At 35.9% G+C, this 20,674-nt stretch overlaps 1 protein-coding gene across 1 annotated transcript in view; it reads left to right on the forward strand.

Annotated features, from left to right (window-relative positions):
- LOC107659194 (protogenin B-like) overlaps positions 1-20,674 on the forward strand; it is a 29,816-nt gene that overhangs the window by 3,514 nt on the left and 5,628 nt on the right. The window contains exons 3-12 of the mRNA XM_016448047.1: positions 633-766; positions 857-1,153; positions 1,931-2,090; positions 3,653-3,900; positions 6,392-6,556; positions 7,506-7,811; positions 8,648-8,836; positions 18,874-18,969; positions 19,755-19,941; positions 20,022-20,149. Coding sequence (XP_016303533.1) covers positions 633-766; positions 857-1,153; positions 1,931-2,090; positions 3,653-3,900; positions 6,392-6,556; positions 7,506-7,811; positions 8,648-8,836; positions 18,874-18,969; positions 19,755-19,941; positions 20,022-20,149 — 1,910 coding nt within the window. The remainder of the gene's footprint in view (positions 1-632; positions 767-856; positions 1,154-1,930; positions 2,091-3,652; positions 3,901-6,391; positions 6,557-7,505; positions 7,812-8,647; positions 8,837-18,873; positions 18,970-19,754; positions 19,942-20,021; positions 20,150-20,674) is intronic.

Genomic DNA, 20,674 nt, shown 5'->3' on the forward strand with positions numbered 1-20,674 from the left:
ACTGACATTCAAAAGTTTTGGATCAGAATGATTTTTAATGTTTTGTAAAGAAGTCAGAAGAAGCTCTCATCAAGTCTACATTTATTTGATTAAAAATAATAATGATATTGTGAAATATTATTACAATTTAAAAGAACGGTTTGCTATTTTATTATACTTTAAAATATAATTTATTTCTGTGATCAAAGCTGTATTTTCAGCATAATTTTTCCAGTCTTCAGTGTCACATGATCCTTCAGAAATCATTCTGATTTATTATCAATGTTGAAAACAGTTGTGCTGCTTAATTTTTTTGGAACGTGATACTTTGTTCAGAATTTTTTGATGAATAAAAAGTTGAAAAGGAACAGCATGTATTCGAAATAGAAATCTAACAATGATTTTCTAAAAATTTACAGTGTCTTTACTATCACTTTTTCTCAATTTAACACATCCTTGCTGAATACAAATGTTAATTTCATTCAAAAAAAGAAATAAAGAAATATGTACTGGCTTGAAACTTTTGTACGGTAGTGTATATTGTTATATATCATATGTTATATATTATATGTTATATATATTGTATAAGTGTGTATATTGTCACTTTCTGAATATCTAAATTGTATTAAGTGAATGTTTGCGTGTCTATCCAGAATCACAGTGCTGCCCAGCGGCGTTTTACAGATTCAGGGAGTCGAACAGGCTGATGCTGGGAGTTACCGCTGTGTGGCGACTAATATAGCCAGCCGCCGCAGGAGCTCCGAGGCCGAGCTAACCGTGAACGCAGGTCTAGATCTAGATCATAAGAGTAGTATTTAAGCATACTACCATATGTATATGTGTCATTTTCATTCACTCTCTTTATACTTCTCAACAGCTCCATCTCCCAGAGTTCCTCAAAGGCCTCGTATCACCGCCGGTCCGCAGAATCTGACCGTGGCGGTACACAGCACGGCTCTGCTGGAGTGCATGGCGACCGGAAATCCTCGTCCGCTGATCTCATGGAGCCGCGCCGACCATAAATCCATTGACGTTCACAAAACAAAGGTTCTTGGCAATGGAAACCTGCTCATATCCGACGTGAAACCCCAGCACGCTGGGATCTACTTTTGCCGCGCAACTACGCCGGGAACCAGAAACTACACGATTGCAGCCGCTAATATAACTGTGCTAGGTAGAGTAAGTGAACACAGGGTTTCTGCGGGTCTTAAAAAGTCTTATTTCACCTTTCCACAATTTAAAGTTCCTTAAAAAAGTGTTAAATCAGAGCAGAGTCTTCAATTCAAATGCATGGCATTTAATGTTGCATGCACTGAAAAAAAATTATACTTGAACAAAATGAAGTGTTAAAACCAAAGAAAATTGCTTTCCTGTTTGCATTAATTTGATGCACATTAGTAGATATTTGTTCTTGTTTTAATCATAAACTAACTTCATTCTGATCAATTTCTTAGAAAACGACTTCTAATCTTCTGTCATTTTGCATCTCATGTAAATGTGTCTTGATTTAAGAATCTTCAGACATTTGCTCTGGAAAACAAGACAAAAATGCACTTTTTTGCAGTGTGATTAGAAGATACTGTAAAAGTTATTTCCATAGAGCTATTCAAGCCTTAAGCTATTATTATTATTTATTTATTTTTGTAAAATTAATGAAAAAGTAATGGAGATAGGTACAAAGTTGTATTTTCAAAATTTGAAGTATTGCTAATACAAGACATTTACAATTACTGTATATACCATATTGACATATTGTGTTCCCATCAATTTATTCCTTAATTTTTCATTTTTATTTCTTAAAAATGTACCTTTATAAAACCTGCAGAAACCCTGTGAGCATATTCTTTTTCCATTACTGTTGTTATGGCCTTAATAAAAAAGAAAACATTTGTTTTAGATTGCACAAATGCATGCATTTAATAAATGCATCTGTGCATTTATTTTCATGCAGCGCCGCCGTCTCTCGTGGAATGGCCGGAAAGCGTGACCCGGCCGAGGGCTGGTACCGCCCGCTTCGTATGTGTGGCAGAGGGGTTTCCGACGCCTCAGATCACATGGCTGAAGAACGGTGAACCCGTTCACTCGAATGGACGCGTCAAGATGTATAACAGGTGCTGCCATGTGGAAAACATCAGTGAATCATTGCATTCGAGAACATGCATGGGTTAAAACAATAAATGTGTCTCTTGGAAGATTTGCATCTGCTTAAATTGTTTATTGCACCTCAAAACAGCCGTCTTAATCTAAAGCTGTACACGTTTAAAGCTGTAGGCTGTAGCTGTAGACGCTGCTGCCCTAAAGCCAAAACCCATTGCATTTATTTATGTCTCTCTTTAATTTGAGTTAAAGTTTATATTTTGAGCACTACGCTGACATTTCTCTGGGTTTGAATTGGCTCATTTGTCTGCTGGAAACCCTGTCCTGCTGAAATATTCATCAGCTGGTTTCTTCTGTGGAACAAGAGAGGGTTAATTATTCAGTGCTCTGCTAATGGTGTTTGAGCTGATTTTCTCTTTGATTTTCCTCTAATTTGTTTTCCTGTCTGGGTTTGTCATGGGATCCTAAAAGCAAAAGGGGAGGGGGAGGGGGGGTGAGCTGGTCTAGTGCTATCGACGTGCTTGTTTCCACCTCAACATACACACGTTAAACATGCATGTTAAATATGTGAGCCTGGAGCACAAAAGCAGTCTTAAGTCGCTGGGGTATATTTGTAGCAATAGCCAACAATACATTGTATGGGTCAAAATGATTGATTTTTCTTTTATGTCAAAAATCATTAGGATATTAAGTAAAGATCATGTTCCATGAAGATATTTTGTAAATTTCCTACTGTAAATATATCAAAACTTAATTTTTGATTAGTAATATGCATTGCTAAGGACTTCATTTGGACAACTTTAAAGACGATTTTCTCAATATTTAGATTTTTTTGCACCCTCAGATTCCAGATTTTCAAATAGTTGTATCTTGGCCAAATATTGTCCTATCCTAACAAACCATACATCAATGGAAAGCTTATTTATTCAGCCATAAATTTACCCTTATGACTGGTTTTGTGGTCCAGGGTCACATATATATAGGTCTAGGTTTATTCCTGCAGTTCCTGCATCAACAAATATTCAAGTTACAAAACAAAATATTGATGTTACAAAACATATTTTTAAAGTTATATCATATAAAAATAATATATATCTTTTTTTAAATAAAGAAAATTAGTCACATTTTACCCCAGATTCACTAATAATAATGAGGTAGTAAAATGTCCTTAATTTTTGTGACGATAATGCTAATCTAATAATAATATTCTAATAATATAATATAATATAATGCATCCTGATGTTTCAGTTTTGTTTATAGTAGTTTTTGTTATTCTCCATGGTGGGTCTTATTCAATTCTTAGTAATATAATATAACGATGTTTATCAAATGTTTTATATATTTAAATATAGCACTATAATGAGAATATGGTAGTAAGATGCGCTTAGTTTTTTTTTAAATAGTGCAAATTTCTTTTTATCTTATTCATGCAAAAATAATTTATTTTTTCATACTTTAGAATTTGACATGCAATATTACCAGGTTTTGTGAGATGTGAGTATATCAATGTCTTGAGGCAAACAGGATGTGAACAAAGTTTTTTTTTTTCATAATGAAAAACTCTTGTTGTTCACAGTAAACTGGTGATTAACCAGATCATTCCGGAAGATGACGGCATATACCAGTGTCAGGCGGAGAATGAGCAGGGTTCGGTTCTGGCCATGGCTCGTCTGATCGTAGTGATGTCGGACAACCGGCCGAGCGCGCCCAGAAACATCCGCTCGGACACCGTGTCCAGCTCAGCCATCCTACTGGCCTGGGAGAGACCCATGTACAACTCAGACAAAGTCATCGCCTACTCTGTGCACTACATGAAGGCAGAAGGTGAGCATCTCAGATATAAATGAAGAAATGTGGAGCGGACAGTGGTGAAAATGCACAAGAGCCCAATTAAAGGAATAGTTCACCAAAAAATTTAAATGCCCTCACCCTCAGGCCATGTAGATGAGTTTGTTTCTTCATCAGATTTGGAGAAATGTAGCATTGCATCAGTGTCTCAGCAATGGATGATCTGCAGTGAATGGGTGCCGTCAGAATGAGAGTCCAAACAGCTGATAAAAACATCACAATAATCCACAAGTAATCCACAACACTCCAGTCCATCAGTTAATGTCTTGTGAAGCCAAAAGCTGCGTGTTTGTAAGAAACAAATCCATTGAGACATTTTAACTTCAACACATTGCTTCCGGCTGAAATAAGTCAAGTCAAGCCTGCTTTATTGTCAATTCTTCCACATGTACAGCACATACACACAGAGAATTGAAATTGCGTTACTCTCAGACCCTTGGTGCATACAGATAACACTAACAGTAGAACATAAATACAGATATACAGATTAAATATAAAATACAACTATACAAATATACAAATAAGGTAAAATGTAAAAAAATAAATAAAAAAAAAAGTATAAAAAAATATATATAAAGCAGCACACGGCACATGGCAGATAGAGTGCAAACCAGTAAAGTAAACAACAGTGCAGATATAATGATTGTAGTGCAAAAAGAGCTTATTTAGACTGATTAAAGTGACAGTGTGTGTGTGTGTATTTGGGACACACAAAATACACACATTTGGGAAATAAAAGTCCATTATTCATAACGCTTCCTCCAGTGTCTCTTCTGAATCAGAAGAGAAGTCTGCACAGATCAAGCACCGTTTACAAGCCAGAACAGTCTCAAACAAATATATGGATGGATTTTAATATGAGAGACAACAAGAGATGGACTTTATGGACTTTTAGGCCAGATTTAAAGTTAAAAGGTCTTAATGATAGATTTGTTTCTTGCAAACATGCAACTTTTGTCTTCACAAGATGTTAACCGATGGACTGGAGTGGTGTGGATTACTTGTGGATTACTGTGATGTTTTTATCAGCTGTTTGAACTCTCATTCTGACGGCACCTATTCAGTGCAGAGATCCATTGTTTACAAATCTGATGAAGAAACAAACTCATCCTAATCTTCCATGGCCTGAGGGTGAGCACATTTTCAGCAAATTTTCATTCTTGGGTGAACTATTCCTTTAATTTAGAAATATTCATGACTTTGTGTGGGAAAGGCTCTCACTCTGTTCATGACAGTTAGAGTTGGTAGTTGAGTATTCTTTGAGCAGTTTCTGTCGTTAAAAAAAGTCACTTCTGGACGAAAATGTCAAGAATCATCAAATTAAAAGCATTGACATTCTTTCAGCTTCTGTGAAAGACGTCCAAATAAAACACCTGCCTGCTTGTGAGGAGACAAGGAAGAGAAAACAATGAGACATCCAACAGGAACTGTTCTGACAAGTGTGAAATCTTTATTAGGGATTTTGCCGGTTACACTTGGACTTCCAGAATTCCAGGCCATTTAGTGGGAGAAGAATAGCTGTAGAGAAAGAATACACACTGCATGTGCTCTGGAGGGCAAAAAGCATCGGAAATGATTGAAAGGGCTGCAAAATGGGGCTAATTATCCCGAGTGTTGGAGTGTCTTAATCTAACTCTGAAGAGGCTTTGGGGGGTTTGTCTCTGCGTCAGAGTCAAAGTCTTCAGCGTGGCCATTCAGCACCAGAACAAGGCCTTTTCTGTTGACTGTCGAGTATCTTGTTTATTGGGTCAGAAATTCAGTTGGGGACTCAATGCTGTAGAGTGTTTCTTTTATTTGAGCATCTTAATGTGGCCTAATTAAAGTGTTATCAGGTGCAGTGGACTTGTGGGAAAACCAGCAGGTGGAATTGTCCTTTAGTTACATTGATGATGCGGTTAATTAAAAGAAGGCATGGCCATGTTGATTGAGTTGACAAGTTTCTTTTTATTCTGGCACTGGTTTTGAATAGCCACACAGACTAGTAGTTAAAGACTTCATGCATTTTGAGTTATGAAGGGTAAGGAGCATGCATTTCGGACAATAAAATTTTCCTCTGCACTGTAAAAAAAAGAATACAAGATTATTAGAGTAAGTTTTAAAGAAAATGCCATTTTAGTCTTAAAAATTCTTGTTTAATTCAATGTGGTAATTGGCATTTCTTTTTAATTGTGTGAACTATGCTAGCAATTTCTGAGTAAAACTGGTTTCAGAGTAAATTCTACATCATTTTTTTTTTCATTTAGTATCCATGCATTGTTAGTATGCATTTAATGCATAAAACATTTATGCATTTGGCAGATGCTTTTATTCAAAGCGACTTACATTGCATTCAAAATATGCATTTTATCAGTTCATACTTTTCCTAGGAATCAAACCCAAGATCTTGGCATTGTAAACATTGCAATGTAGTTGAATTGGTCATGCTTTCCAGCATTGTGAAACATTAAGTCTTGTTGTGTCCCAACAGGTCTAAATAACGAAGAGTACCAGATTGTTATCGGTAACGATACTACCCGCTACATCATTGATGACCTGGAGGCCGGGCGGAACTACACCTTTTACATCGTAGCGTACATGCCCATGGGTGCCAGCCGCATGTCTGACCATGTCATACAGCGCACACTCGAGGACGGTGAGTAGAGGATGAGGATCAGACATTCAAACCTATTTGTGTTCTATTAAAGGAATAGTTCATCCAAAAATTTAAATTGAAATGTTTCTTCCTGGGAACAGATTTGGAGAAATGTAGCATTGCATCAGTGTCTCAGCAATGGATGCTCTGCAGTGAATGGGTGCCGTCAGAATGAGAGTCCAAACAGCTGATAAAAACATCACAATAATCCACAGCACTCCAGTCCATCAGTTAACATCTAGAGAAGACAAAAGCTATGTGTGTTTGTAAGAAACAAATCCATCATAAAGATGTTTTTAACTTCAAACAGTTGCTTCCGGCTAAAATACAACTCCATAATCCATAATAACGCTTCCTCCAGTGATAAAGTTCATCTCCTGTTGTCTCTCACATCAAAATCCTCCCACATATTTGTTTAGAGCTGTTTTGGCTTGTAAACAGAGCTTGATCTGTGCAGATTTCTCTCCTGATTCAGACCAGACCACTTTTTCACTGGAGAAAGTGTTACTATGAATTATGGACTTATGGATGGGTTTAAATGCCTTAATGATGGATTTGTTTCTTTCAAACACGCAGCTTTTGGCTTCTCCAGATGTTAACTGATGGACTGGAGTGCTGTGGATTACTTATGGATTATTGTGATGTTTTTATCAGCTGTTTGGACTCTCATTCTGACGGCACCCATTCACACCATTTTACTTACGATCGAGCTGAGTGAGCCTTTAAAAAAGATGCAACATTATATCGTTGTATAGATTATATAACTGTATTTTGCCTGAGATCCACTCATAATGCTAATCATTATTTTTGTACTTTTTTTTAAAATTCTATATGTAAATGAGGTCTGTTATGGCTGCTTTGTGGGTTTGCTAATGGGTCCGTGATGTTCGTAAGTACTGAATGTCATGAAGTAAATGTTGTTTCTTGTTTTCCTCTCTCTCTGGCTCAGTTCCCTTGCGTGCTCCTGAGTTGAGCCTCACCAGCCGCAGTCCCTCTGATATCCAGGTATCATGGCAGACTCTGTCTCATAAGCTGAGTCGCGGCCGTGTGTCTGGGTACCGCCTCTCGTACAGGACCAGCACAGACGGGGCAGTGACACAGCTGGAGCTCTCAGGACACAAAACCCATCACCTCCTGGAGGGTCTTCAGCCAGACACCACGTATCTGCTCCGCATCGCTGCAGCGACCAGCGTGGGATGGGGAGAACCATCGGCCTGGACGTCCCACAGAACACCGAAGGCTTCCAGCACTAAAGGTGGAACATCTATCTATCTATCTATCTATATATCTGTTGTTCTATCATTCTAGTAACGTACTATAGATTGTCTAATCCATGTTGGTGTTGATTATTTGGTCTGTTTACATGTGAATCTTCTGCTGTCTGTAAGTACTGTAAAACCTTCAGCAGACATGCTTTGAAAAGATTAGTGTGAATCCCCCTCTCTTTCTCATTGCTTCGGGCTGATAATCTTGTTAATGCATTGCATTTGTTCCTGCATGACCTCTGACCCTTCTTCTCATCCACATTGGAAAGGTTTTAGTCATGGGTTATAAAGCGAGAGCCGCAGGCCTCTAAAGATCCTCAATTTTTCAGAGTCCCACCGTAAGCCTCAGCTCACATATCAAACTCTGTCACCTGTGATCTACAGGAACCCTCTCTGTTAGATTACTGTGGTTAATTTAACGCCTAAGAAGATACAGCAGAACCACAGGAAACTCTGCGGGAGTGTGTTTAATTAAGCTGGGATTGATTTAACCCCGGCGGCGTTCCTGTGGGGTCCCGTCTCGTCTGGATGAGGGAGATTCATAGCAGCAGTTGTGGCTGATAAATCTTGAAGATTTGTTCTCCTGAGGTTATAGGGCTGCTGGGGTCTGTGCTTTGAAATTTGTGTTTTGTTCTTCCTATCGGATTTAAACCGTGCAGTCTGAAATTACAGCGTTTTGTAGTCTGAAAAGAGAAAGCGGTTTTAATGACTTTCTCAACTCAACATACATCCTCTTAACATAACTTTACTTGTTCATGCATGAGATCTGTGATTGGCTGATAATGCGAAGATGCATTTCTGATTGGCTGTGTATTTTCTCCCACAGTGCCCCTGGCACCAGAGCTGCAGCTGGAGTCTCTGAACTGCACAACTGTGGTTTTGCGTTGGCATCTCCCAGCGGGAAGCGCCACTGGACTGCAGGGCTACAAACTTTCCTACCATGAAGAGAGTGAACCAGTAGGACCGCCGACCCAGATTCCCCCTCACCTCCGCCAGCACACCATTGGAGGCCTGGGTGAGTGCTAGTGACTTTAAAAATTCATATTCAGCAGCTGTGGGCAGACGTGCCAAAATAGAGCCTCTTTTTGAACTCTCTTGGTTTGTTATAGTGGCAGTTTGGGAGTCTTGATTGGTTAGAGAGGGACGTTAGCTTCTCTAAACACTGTACATGCAACTTTCAGTCCAGTGTTCAACACTGAATGGAGCAGAATTGTGCACTTTTCAGAATGTCAGAATTTGAATTTAATTTGAATTGAGGATGCAGAATTGCAATTTGAATTTACATATAGTAAAAAGTAGAATTATAATGAACTGAAATTCAAAGAAATTTGTACAATTTTAATTCAGGCTTCCTTGAAAGATTTGAAAAAAGTTTAAAAATGTGAAGGTTTGGTAACACCTTAATATAGGGACCAGTTCTCACTATTAACTTGTTGTATATTAGCATGCCTATTATTAACATATCGGCTGTTTATTAGTACTCATAAAGCACATATTCTGCATGAACATATTCTACATCCCTAATTCTACCCAATACCTAAACCAACTACCTTACTATTAATAAGCAGCAAATTAGGAGTTTATTGAGGCAAATGAATGAGTGAATGAGGGTGGAAAAACACTTAATTTCCCAGAATGCATCACCTGTGTTGAATTGATTTAAATTGCAATTCAGTAATTTCCTTTTCTTGTCAATTTAATTCAACTTCCGTGTGTGTCGGTGCTAAATCAGTTCAAATTTCCCGCTCATGAATTCAAAGAGAGCCGGTTCTTCAGTTCTGAATTTTGCACAACACTGGCATCTTGATATCAGTTTAACTTGTTGTAGTTTGTCACACTTTTGTCTTAAAAGTGCGAGATTCATGCTGAAAACAGCAAGATGCGATGCCACACGCTCACAGACTCATCTCATCTGCCTGATGCATGTTCTCACGTTGTTTATTGATTATTCTTTCTTAATTCTGTTCATTGCTTCATCCTGAGTCTCTAAATTACCAGGCCAGTGGTTTGCCAAGAACAAAAGCTTTCAAGTGTTTTTCAGATATGTAGATTTGTGGCTCTCCTCCCTAAACTCCCAGTGACCATCCCCCTGTGACCTCTGACCCTGCCAGCCCGCTGCCTCAGTGCTGGGCAACGCTGGTCTTCCAATGAGTCTCTGGAGGAGGGCGTTGCAGGTTTGTGGTGTGCTCGCCCTTTCGTGCCCCTAAAGGTCACTCTCATCTGGGCCTGTTGTTCAGTGGTGGTCATGAATGCTGTCCCACAATGCTTTGCTTGACCAGTGGCCATCTGTGGCCATAGAGAAGTCAGCCAGCTGGTCGGCAGCTGATAGAATGCACTGGACACAATATTTGCACAAGTATTACATGAGATCATTGTCATCTGCTGATTGGAATTTAGTTTAATGTGGGTGACCAAATATCTCGATTGCTTCACCTAGACTGCACTGAGGTTAGATGGAGAACAAATAGAGACTTTTGCTGAAGAATTTCAGAAAACAAAAACAGTAATCTCACACGTGTCTCCTTTAGTGTTTTAATAAAGATCTCAGATTTGCTAAGACACCAGTCTCATCAGATGATCTGAGCTGCTTCACATTTTATAGCTCTGTACTCTTACTGGATGACAACTATTGACTCATTTGGGTCTGTTTTTAGGAGAAACATCTGAGACAAAGTTGACAATTAAATGAAACATAGCAGAACTTCATTAAATCAAAAATAGACAGCAAAAAAAATCTTACTATGTATGTCTGTTTTCCATTACAAACACCTAACCATTCTTAAATCAAGATGTGCTTACTTGAAATGCAAAATGACGTAAGATTTTAAGTTTGTTTTCTAAAAATATGAGCAAAGTTAACTGAGTTTATGCTTAAAACAAGAAAAAATGGGGTCAGGAAAATAATCTTGTTTTCCCTTTTTTTCTGACCCCATTGAAAGATATTTTATCTTGTTTTAAGCACAAACTCACTTCATTTTGATGCTTTTTTTTCGAAAACAAGACTTAATATCTCGTCATTTTGCATCTCAATTAAAATAATTTTGATTTTAGAATGTTTAGGTAATTGTATTGTAAAACACGACAAAAATACTGAAAGAAAAAAAACAAAAAACTTTTTTTTGTAGTGTAGATTAAGATATAATAGTGAATTTTCCTTGCTATGGTACTAGAATTAAGCCAGACAGACTGTTGTTTGTTTTTACAAACAGAAATGAGTTGAAATGTGCAGTTACTGTGGATGTACTTTAGTTTGTTTTGGTGCTGTATTCAGAGAGATGTGAAGGAGCTAAACTCTATTCATTAGAGTTGTGGACGCCTCTCAGGAGAGTTATGCTTTATCAGTCCAGGGGAGGTGAAAAGAGGAGCAGAGAGAAAGAGGAGCTGTTGTCGGGAGCTTTACAGTGTGTTTTATGACCTTAGGGGGACAGAATGTGGGACGAGGTTCACATCAAAGCCCCTCATACAAAGCCCCCCAACACACACACACACACACACACACACACACTCTCTCTCTTACAATGACGACCATTAAAGCAAGTAAAGCTGGTACCTTTCACATGATTCATGATTCTCTTTTTGAACCCTATGTCCTTCCACTGTAAACTGTGAAACTAAATTAGTTTCTGTGGTAATGGATGTCATGTTACAGATGCCATTGAGTGTGTTGTACATGATGTTTCTTGCTTGTTTTTCCCTCCGGCGTGCGTCATTCGTGATATTTAGTGTGAGGGTCTAAGGGTTACGGCCTCTAATGCTCACTCTTTAATTAAAGCAGGCTCATTCATTAGCTCGGCTGGGCATTTTCTGCATTGATTTTCCTCAGCTGATGAGTTATTGGAGTGTGTGAAGCTTTCCAATTGATGGAGATTTCTTAGTAGTGGTGTTTACTAAGTCATCACCCTAGCAACTGCATAGCAACTCGATTAAAAGCACTAAGAACACCTTAGCAACCCCATAGTGACGCCCCAGAATATATATATATATATAGCACATTATTTTATACATAATGGTAATTCAAAGTGCTCTACATAAAAAAAGATTTAAAATGTATTAAAAAGAAGAAGAAAAAGAAGAGAAAAATACCTATAACGATGCAGTGCAATCAGTACTTGAACATCATGGTGAGTTTTGCACGTTTCTTCAGAAATGGTAAAAATCTAGTTTATTTTTGTAAATATTTCTAATATTTTTTCATTATAGCGAGGTAAGATATTGTGCATATTTCTAGGGGTTTGCAGATTGCTGTCACTCATGTTTCGTTTTGCTAGAAATTATACATATTTGCAAATATCTTCCATGAGAAATATTTGCATATATTTTTGCCCATATTTTTTTGCACATTTCTAAGCTTTTGCTGATTTTTGGGGGGCCTTATGTCCCCTTTTGCCAGTGATGATAAAAAATAGTTTATTTTTCATGTTATGATTTTCTATGTTAGATATTTGTATATATTTCCAATATATATTTCATTAGAGTGAGGTAAGATATCTTCCATACTTCTAAGCTTTTGCTGATTTTTCAGGACCCTTATGCACGCTTTTGCCAGAAATGCTAAAAATCTGGTTTATTGTTGTGGATATATATATACCCAAAGCAGGAGATATGTTCATGAGGAGCGGATGTGCACTTTAAGTGCAATTCTGCTCAAGTAGCTACTCTCTGGAAACAGAACAATCAATATCTTTCCTTTCCGACGGCTCTACTGCAATGAACTATTACAATCTTTGTGTAGTGTCTTTGCATGCCAACCAGCGTAAACTGTTGAATTGTGCTACAATCAGGTGTGGTTATTCTGTCATGTTATCGTCGTCCCAAAATGTATTTGCTGTACACATCCACAATGACAAATGTAGCTTTTGAATGTTAGCTATTGTGCACGTAATTCTACATTGGTTTATAAAGTAAACATATATATATATATATATATATATATATATATAATTATCTTTTTTTTTTAATCGAGGTAGGATCCAAATATTTGTAAGCTTTTGCCAGTTACTAAAAATGTAGTTTATATTTGTAGTTTTTTGTAGATATTGTAGATCTTCTATAGATATTTGTATATATTTCATGATGTCTTCATACTTTATGGACTCTGAAGACACTCAGAAACAATACACTTCAGAACTAATGCTGTTCTTTAACAGTTCTTGCTGTTGTTTATCACTAATACTATTGCTCATAGTTAGTGTTTTAGTGATGTGATCAAACCTCATACACAGTGCTTCCCGCTGTTATTGCAGGGGGTGTGGCCTAAGCTAAATCATATCATATTAAAATATTCTGTTTTACATTCTATAATATCAGTTTGAAATATATCAAAATTTCCGTTTCATTATAGTGAGGTAAGACACCTTGCATATTTCTAAGCTTTTGCTGGTTTTCTAGTATGTTTTGTCCTGCATGTGCACTGCTTCCCGACCCTCTCGACAGGATTTGACTTGCCCAGATTCCATGTCAGAGGTCAGAGGTCAGATGTCCCCCTCTCTCAGTGTGTGGTTCATATCTCCAGGCTATTGTACCGGAGGAAGGCTGTTGTTCAGGCTGGTTTAGGGCTTGAGGTGTTTCTGTTGAGTACATGCTCTTTTGCATTGGCTGTGTCTCAAACTGAATGTCAGTGACTTAACAGGTAGCGTTTTGATAACTCCTGGTTTCAGACAGACTTCCAAGGCACCATAACATCACATGTAATGATATAGGATTAATTCAAAAGAACTTTAAATATTGGCATGCAAATATTTAATGACTACAGTGCTTATTATATATATATATACAGTATATATATATTTCATTTTTTTATATTTCATTTTTTTAATAATTTAAATTTCTTATTCTTTTCCCCTAGCTATTGTTTGTGGACTCACGCACGTCTTACTCTCCATGTGATTTAAAGTGAGTTTTGTGTGTCATTCCCCATCCAAATACTTTCTTTATCGCTCTCTGAATGCTGATGGCCTGGAGAAAGAGGCCTGACTTGTGTGCCTGACCTCTGACTCCAGATTCCTAAGGAGTTTTATCTGTGTGTGAACCTTGACCCCTGACCGGCTCCACGGAGCCTCTTCAGAGCTGTGGATCTCAATGCCACACACTATTTACCAAACCGTCCAATCAGGACAGGACTGCTGGGTTTGGCCCCGCCCCCTCAACCCCTGCTCTATAGATCCAGATCTCAGTGGCTGTGATGCCATCTGTGTGCATCGATCAGTCTGACTGATAGTGGTCTGATTCACCAGGCTTTAAAGAACACGATCTGCCAATATCAGTGCTGATCTAATGCTTCATCTGTCTGAGATCCATATCTAGTCCTTTAACCCTCGATCTGATCATAGTTTATCAGTCAACTTCACTTGTTTGATTATTACGCATTCAGTTTTCTTGACCTCAGATTAACTCATGGCAGTGTTGTTCTACTGAAAAACATTTTCGGTACTTAAAAAATAAAACGGCAAAAATAAAATAAAAATATAAATATTAGATGAAAATAAAAAATAAATACTAGATGAAAAACTTTCTGAACATTTCTAATTAAAATTAGAAATGTTGTCTTGGCAACTAACTGAAATGAAACGTTGAAGTAAAATTGAAGTAAAAAAAAAAAAAATAGAAATGTATAAAAAAAACTATAAAAGCTATTATACTAAAGAAAAGTTATTATACTGAAGTAAACTAAAAACATGTTTGTTACTTGAAATAAAATGCATGTTAGCTGAAATATTATTAAATTATAATTAAATATAAACAAACTATTTCCTTTCCACTAGTCGCCAAGGAAACATTTCTCATTTTTGTTTAGTTAAACTTGAAGTACTAAAATATCTAAAACTAAATGAACTAAAATAAATAAATAAAATTAATAAAACTATTTAGGCATATTTAAAAATAAACTAATAAAAATGATACATAACACAAAACTTTACTAAAACTTAAAATTAAAGTGGAAACTGAAAATAAAAATAAAATCTAATCCAAATTAAATGATTGATATTAAATAATTAATATTAAATAATTTATTTTTCACACCACAGGACTGTTAATATTAATAGCCCAAAAGTAAACAAAACTTCCTGAAAAAAACATATTCACAAATATACACTTTAGATATGTATTTATGTACTATATTAGTGTTAACGTACATTTTAACCCTTGTGTCTTGATCTGAAGCTCAGAACACATTCAGTGATGTCAGTATTGAATCTCTGTGTTGTGTAGCGCCACCATGTGGCCAAATTCAATACTACAGGACAGCATGGAAACTGCAGCAACTCAAATTTTCACTCCTCACTCTAAAATTATTATTTTTTTTTTTAGATTTTAAAATGTGCATATTAGCATGTTTATCAGGATGTTTAAAATTATGTGTTGTGTTAGTGGTTTACCTGACAGAGGTCATGGAAAAGCTGGAAATATTGGGGAGTTAAAAAAAAAAAATCTGTAGTTCATTCTCATTACCCCTCTCTCAGTGTGTGGTTCATATCTCCAGGCTATTGTACCGGAGGAAGGCTGTTGTTCAGGCTGGTTTAGGGCTTGAGGTGTTTCTGTTGAGTACATGCTCTTTTGCATTGGCTGTGTCTCAAACTGAATGTCAGTGACTTAACAGGTAGCGTTTTGATAACTCCTGGTTTCAGACAGACTTCCAAGGCACCATAACATCACATGTAATGATATAGGATTAATTCAAAAGAACTTTAAATATTGGCATGCAAATATTTAATGACTACAGTGCTTATTATATATATATATACAGTATATATATATTTCATTTTTTTATATTTCATTTTTTTAATAATTTAAATTTCTTATTCTTTTCCCCTAGCTATTGTTTGTGGACTCACGCACGTCTTACTCTCCATGTGATTTAAAGTGAGTTTTGTGTGTCATTCCCCATCCAAATACTTTCTTTATCGCTCTCTGAATGCTGATGGCCTGGAGAAAGAGGCCTGACTTGTGTGCCTGACCTCTGACTCCAGATTCCTAAGGAGTTTTATCTGTGTGTGAACCTTGACCCCTGACCGGCTCCACGGAGCCTCTTCAGAGCTGTGGATCTCAATGCCACACACTATTTACCAAACCGTCCAATCAGGACAGGACTGCTGGGTTTGGCCCCGCCCCCTCAACCCCTGCTCTATAGATCCAGATCTCAGTGGCTGTGATGCCATCTGTGTGCATCGATCAGTCTGACTGATAGTGGTCTGATTCACCAGGCTTTAAAGAACACGATCTGCCAATATCAGTGCTGATCTAATGCTTCATCTGTCTGAGATCCATATCTAGTCCTTTAACCCTCGATCTGATCATAGTTTATCAGTCAACTTCACTTGTTTGATTATTACGCATTCAGTTTTCTTGACCTCAGATTAACTCATGGCAGTGTTGTTCTACTGAAAAACATTTTCGGTACTTAAAAAATAAAACGGCAAAAATAAAATAAAAATATAAATATTAGATGAAAATAAAAAATAAATACTAGATGAAAAACTTTCTGAACATTTCTAATTAAAATTAGAAATGTTGTCTTGGCAACTAACTGAAATGAAACGTTGAAGTAAAATTGAAGTAAAAAAAAAAAAAATAGAAATGTATAAAAAAAACTATAAAAGCTATTATACTAAAGAAAAGTTATTATACTGAAGTAAACTAAAAACATGTTTGTTACTTGAAATAAAATGCATGTTAGCTGAAATATTATTAAATTATAATTAAATATAAACAAACTATTTCCTTTCCACTAGTCGCCAAGGAAACATTTCTCATTTTTGTTTAGTTAAACTTGAAGTACTAAAATATCTAAAACTAAATGAACAAACGTTGAAGTAAAATTGAAGTAAAAAAAAAAAAAAATAGAAATGTATAAAAAAAACTATAAAAGCTATTATACTAAAGAAAAGTTATTATACTGAAGTAAACTAAAAACATGTTTGTTACTTGAAATAAAATGCATGTTAGCTGAAATATTATTAAATTATAATTAAATATAAACAAACTATTTCCTTTCCACTAGTCGCCAAGGAAACATTTCTCATTTTTGTTTAGTTAAACTTGAAGTACTAAAATATCTAAAACTAAATGAACTAAAATAAATAAATAAAATTAATAAAACTATTTAGGCATATTTAAAAATAAACTAATAAAAATGATACATAACACAAAACTTTACTAAAACTTAAAATTAAAGTGGAAACTGAAAATAAAAATAAAATCTAATCCAAATTAAATGATTGATATTAAATAATTAATATTAAATAATTTATTTTTCACACCACAGGACTGTTAATATTAATAGCCCAAAAGTAAACAAAACTTCCTGAAAAAAACATATTCACAAATATACACTTTAGATATGTATTTATGTACTATATTAGTGTTAACGTACATTTTAACCCTTGTGTCTTGATCTGAAGCTCAGAACACATTCAGTGATGTCAGTATTGAATCTCTGTGTTGTGTAGCGCCACCATGTGGCCAAATTCAATACTACAGGACAGCATGGAAACTGCAGCAACTCAAATTTTCACTCCTCACTCTAAAATTATTATTTTTTTTTTTAGATTTTAAAATGTGCATATTAGCATGTTTATCAGGATGTTTAAAATTATGTGTTGTGTTAGTGGTTTACCTGACAGAGGTCATGGAAAAGCTGGAAATATTGGGGAGTTAAAAAAAAAAAATCTGTAGTTCATTCTCATTATGCTATGCAGTATATTAAATACTATTTCCTTGACTAAAATGTCTATTTGTGAGTGGCATATCTATAAAATAATTTTTGTATTTTAGTTAATGCAAAACAATTACTTGGACAGCAACTTTTAGAGTGCAATTTTTAATAACGCTTTCCTGTGAATTTGATTTGAATATGTGATGAGCCCAGATGATCAGTTTCTGATCAGTTATCAATTTTTCTGTCGTTCCGAGGTCTCTTTATGATCGTTGAGGTTGTGGTTTTGCTCACGTGACTGACCTCTCTGTGTGTGTTTCCCATGGCCTTTGGGTCTTTGATTTAACCTCTGTGGTCCGCTGGTCAGTGGTCAGTCAGTGAGGGGCTGAAGCAGATGGATGACGGCTGGATGAACTGAACGGGGGATGGACACTCGTCTTTTGTGTTGAGCAGCAGGAGGATCGACCGCAAACTCACTGACCAGCACCTCCAGCTCAGGGCATCTGCTAATGATTAGACACACGTGCTACACACACACACACACACACACACATGCATCAGCTGTTACACACACACACACACACATGTTCTCTTATGCCACATTCACACATAATCTGACTAAAGCTTTTGAAGATCTGATCACAGATTACATACATTACAGGGAGAAATAAGATGCCTTACTAATTTGACATATGTGACCCTGGAGCACAAAAGCAGTCTTAAGTCGCTGGGGTATATTTGTAGCAATAGCCAACAATACATTGTATGTGTCAAAATTATGCATTTTTCTTTCATGCCAAAAATCATTAGGATATTAAGTAAAGATCATGTTCCATGAAGATATTTTGTAAATTTCCTACCGTAAATATATCAAAACTTAATTTTATGATTAGTAATATGCATTGCTAAGAACTTCATTTGGACAACTTTAAAGATGATTTTCTCAATATTTAGATTTTTTTTGCACCCTCAGATTCCAGATTTTCAAATAGTTGCATCTCGACCAAATATTGTTCTATCCTAACAAATACATCACCATACATCAATGGAAAGCTTATTTAGTCAGCTTTCAGATGATGTATAAATCTCAATTTCCAAAAATTGACCCTTTTGACTGGTTTTGTGGTCCAGGGTCACAAATCTGTACTTTTGCTACTAAAGATGTGTATCAGTAGCAGCACACATCATGCATCATTTCATGAACCAGCTGAACGATTAGCAATGCATCAGTGCATGGATCAATTTCTGATACGGCTTCTCATGCATTGTTAAAAAAAAAAAAAAAAAAGCTAATTTCTGTTGATTTTTTGCTGTATGTGTGAACACCCAATTAACCCATTCTAAATGCAGTAGAAACAGATTTTAAACTTGATTTTTTTTCTTGTATTTCTTTATTATAGATCCAAGAAAGAAGTACCATGTCAAGCTCTTGGCCTATAGTCTCATGGGTGAAGGATACCAGGCAGACCAGACCATCAGCACACCGGGATGTGTTTGTGAGTTCAGCTGCGACACACAAACACACACTTCTATAGTATATTATTGGCTTAAGTTACAAACGTTGTTCAAAAAAATTATATAGGTTCAAGTTTCAAATAACTTTATTGGCATGATAGTAAGGTTTTACATACAATGCATTGTAAAATGCATGCACATTTAAACACAAATAAATGCAAGATATAAAGATACAACAAATAAAAGAGCTAATACAAATAATATGTATATTTTAGATTTTTACTGCATGAAAAAATATATACAAATAAATATATAAATGGATGCATTACATTGAGAAAAAAAGATACAAAAAGATTTTTGTGATGTTACAAAAGGTTTCTATTATAAATGCTGTTTTTAAAACTTTCTATTCATCAAAGAATCCTGAAAAATAAAATGTGTCACGGTTTCCACAAAAATATGAAACTGAATAACTGTTTTCAACATTGATAATAATCAGAAATGTTTCTTGAGCAGCAAATCAGCATATTAGAATTATTTCTGAAGATCATGTGACACTGAAGACTGGAGTAATGATGCTGAAAATACAGCTTTGATCACAGAAATAAATTACATTTCAACAGATATTCACATAGAAAACAGTTATTTGAACTTGTAAAAATATTTCTCAATATTACTGTTTTTACTGTATTTTTTTAATCCAGTAAATGCAGACTTGGTGAGCATATAGGGTTAGGATTCAGAATCATTTTTTTTTTAAGTTTGTAGGCTAAAAAGCTTGAAGTGAATATGTCATTGAAACATTTTTATGTGTGATTGTTTGCAGCGGTTCGTGATCGTCTGGTCCCGCCCCCTCCGCCACCTCATCACGTTTACGCCCGCAGTAACTCCTCCTCCTCGGTGTTCCTGCATTGGGCCCGACCCGCTTTCACCGGCGGACAGACGGTCAACTACACAGTGCGCTGTAACCCGGTGGGACTGCAGAATGCCTCGCTGGTGCTGTACCTGCAGGCGTGAGTGTTACTGACCCCAGACTGACACACACACACAGATTGTGATGCTCGTCCTCTAATATGTGTGTGTGTTCCTGCAGTGCGGCCCAGAGTCTGATGGTCACTGATTTGGACCCAAACACCAATTATGAGTTTGCAGTTCGTCTTCATGTGGATCAGCTGTCCAGCCCCTGGAGTCCTGTGGTTTACCAGACCACACTACCTGAAGGTCAATATATGTACTTTATATAATACTTTATTTTTTTGTATTTTATATACTTTATATATTTATATATATGCAGAGATAACTCAGTTTTTTTTTACATTTTAAGTTTTTTATTTTGTTATCATGCTTTTATTGTGTTTTATTGTGATAGTTAGCTGTATTTTTTAAGTTATTTTTACTTAATCAAAATAACCCAACTGCAGTTTGATTGAGATTAATTGGAATGCACAATGAAAAAACATGATTTTTGAAAATTGTTAAAAACAGAGTTATCTGTTTTTGCACATGAACTCTTCATATATATACTGTATGTATATATATATATATATATATATATATAATTTGTATACATATATATGTGTGTGTGTGTGTGTGCTGTCCAACAATTAATCGTGATGAATTGCATATTAAAAAAATCAAAAATAAAAGTTTTTGTTTACATAATATGTATATACTTTGTATATTTACATTCATGTAATTTATATTGTATATAAATATACTTAATATATAAACGTAACATTTTTCTGA

This window comes from Sinocyclocheilus anshuiensis, unplaced genomic scaffold (assembly GCF_001515605.1).
Source record: "Sinocyclocheilus anshuiensis isolate Anshui unplaced genomic scaffold, SAMN03320099.WGS_v1.1 scaffold1010, whole genome shotgun sequence".
NCBI classification, from domain to species: Eukaryota; Metazoa; Chordata; class Actinopteri; order Cypriniformes; family Cyprinidae; genus Sinocyclocheilus; species Sinocyclocheilus anshuiensis.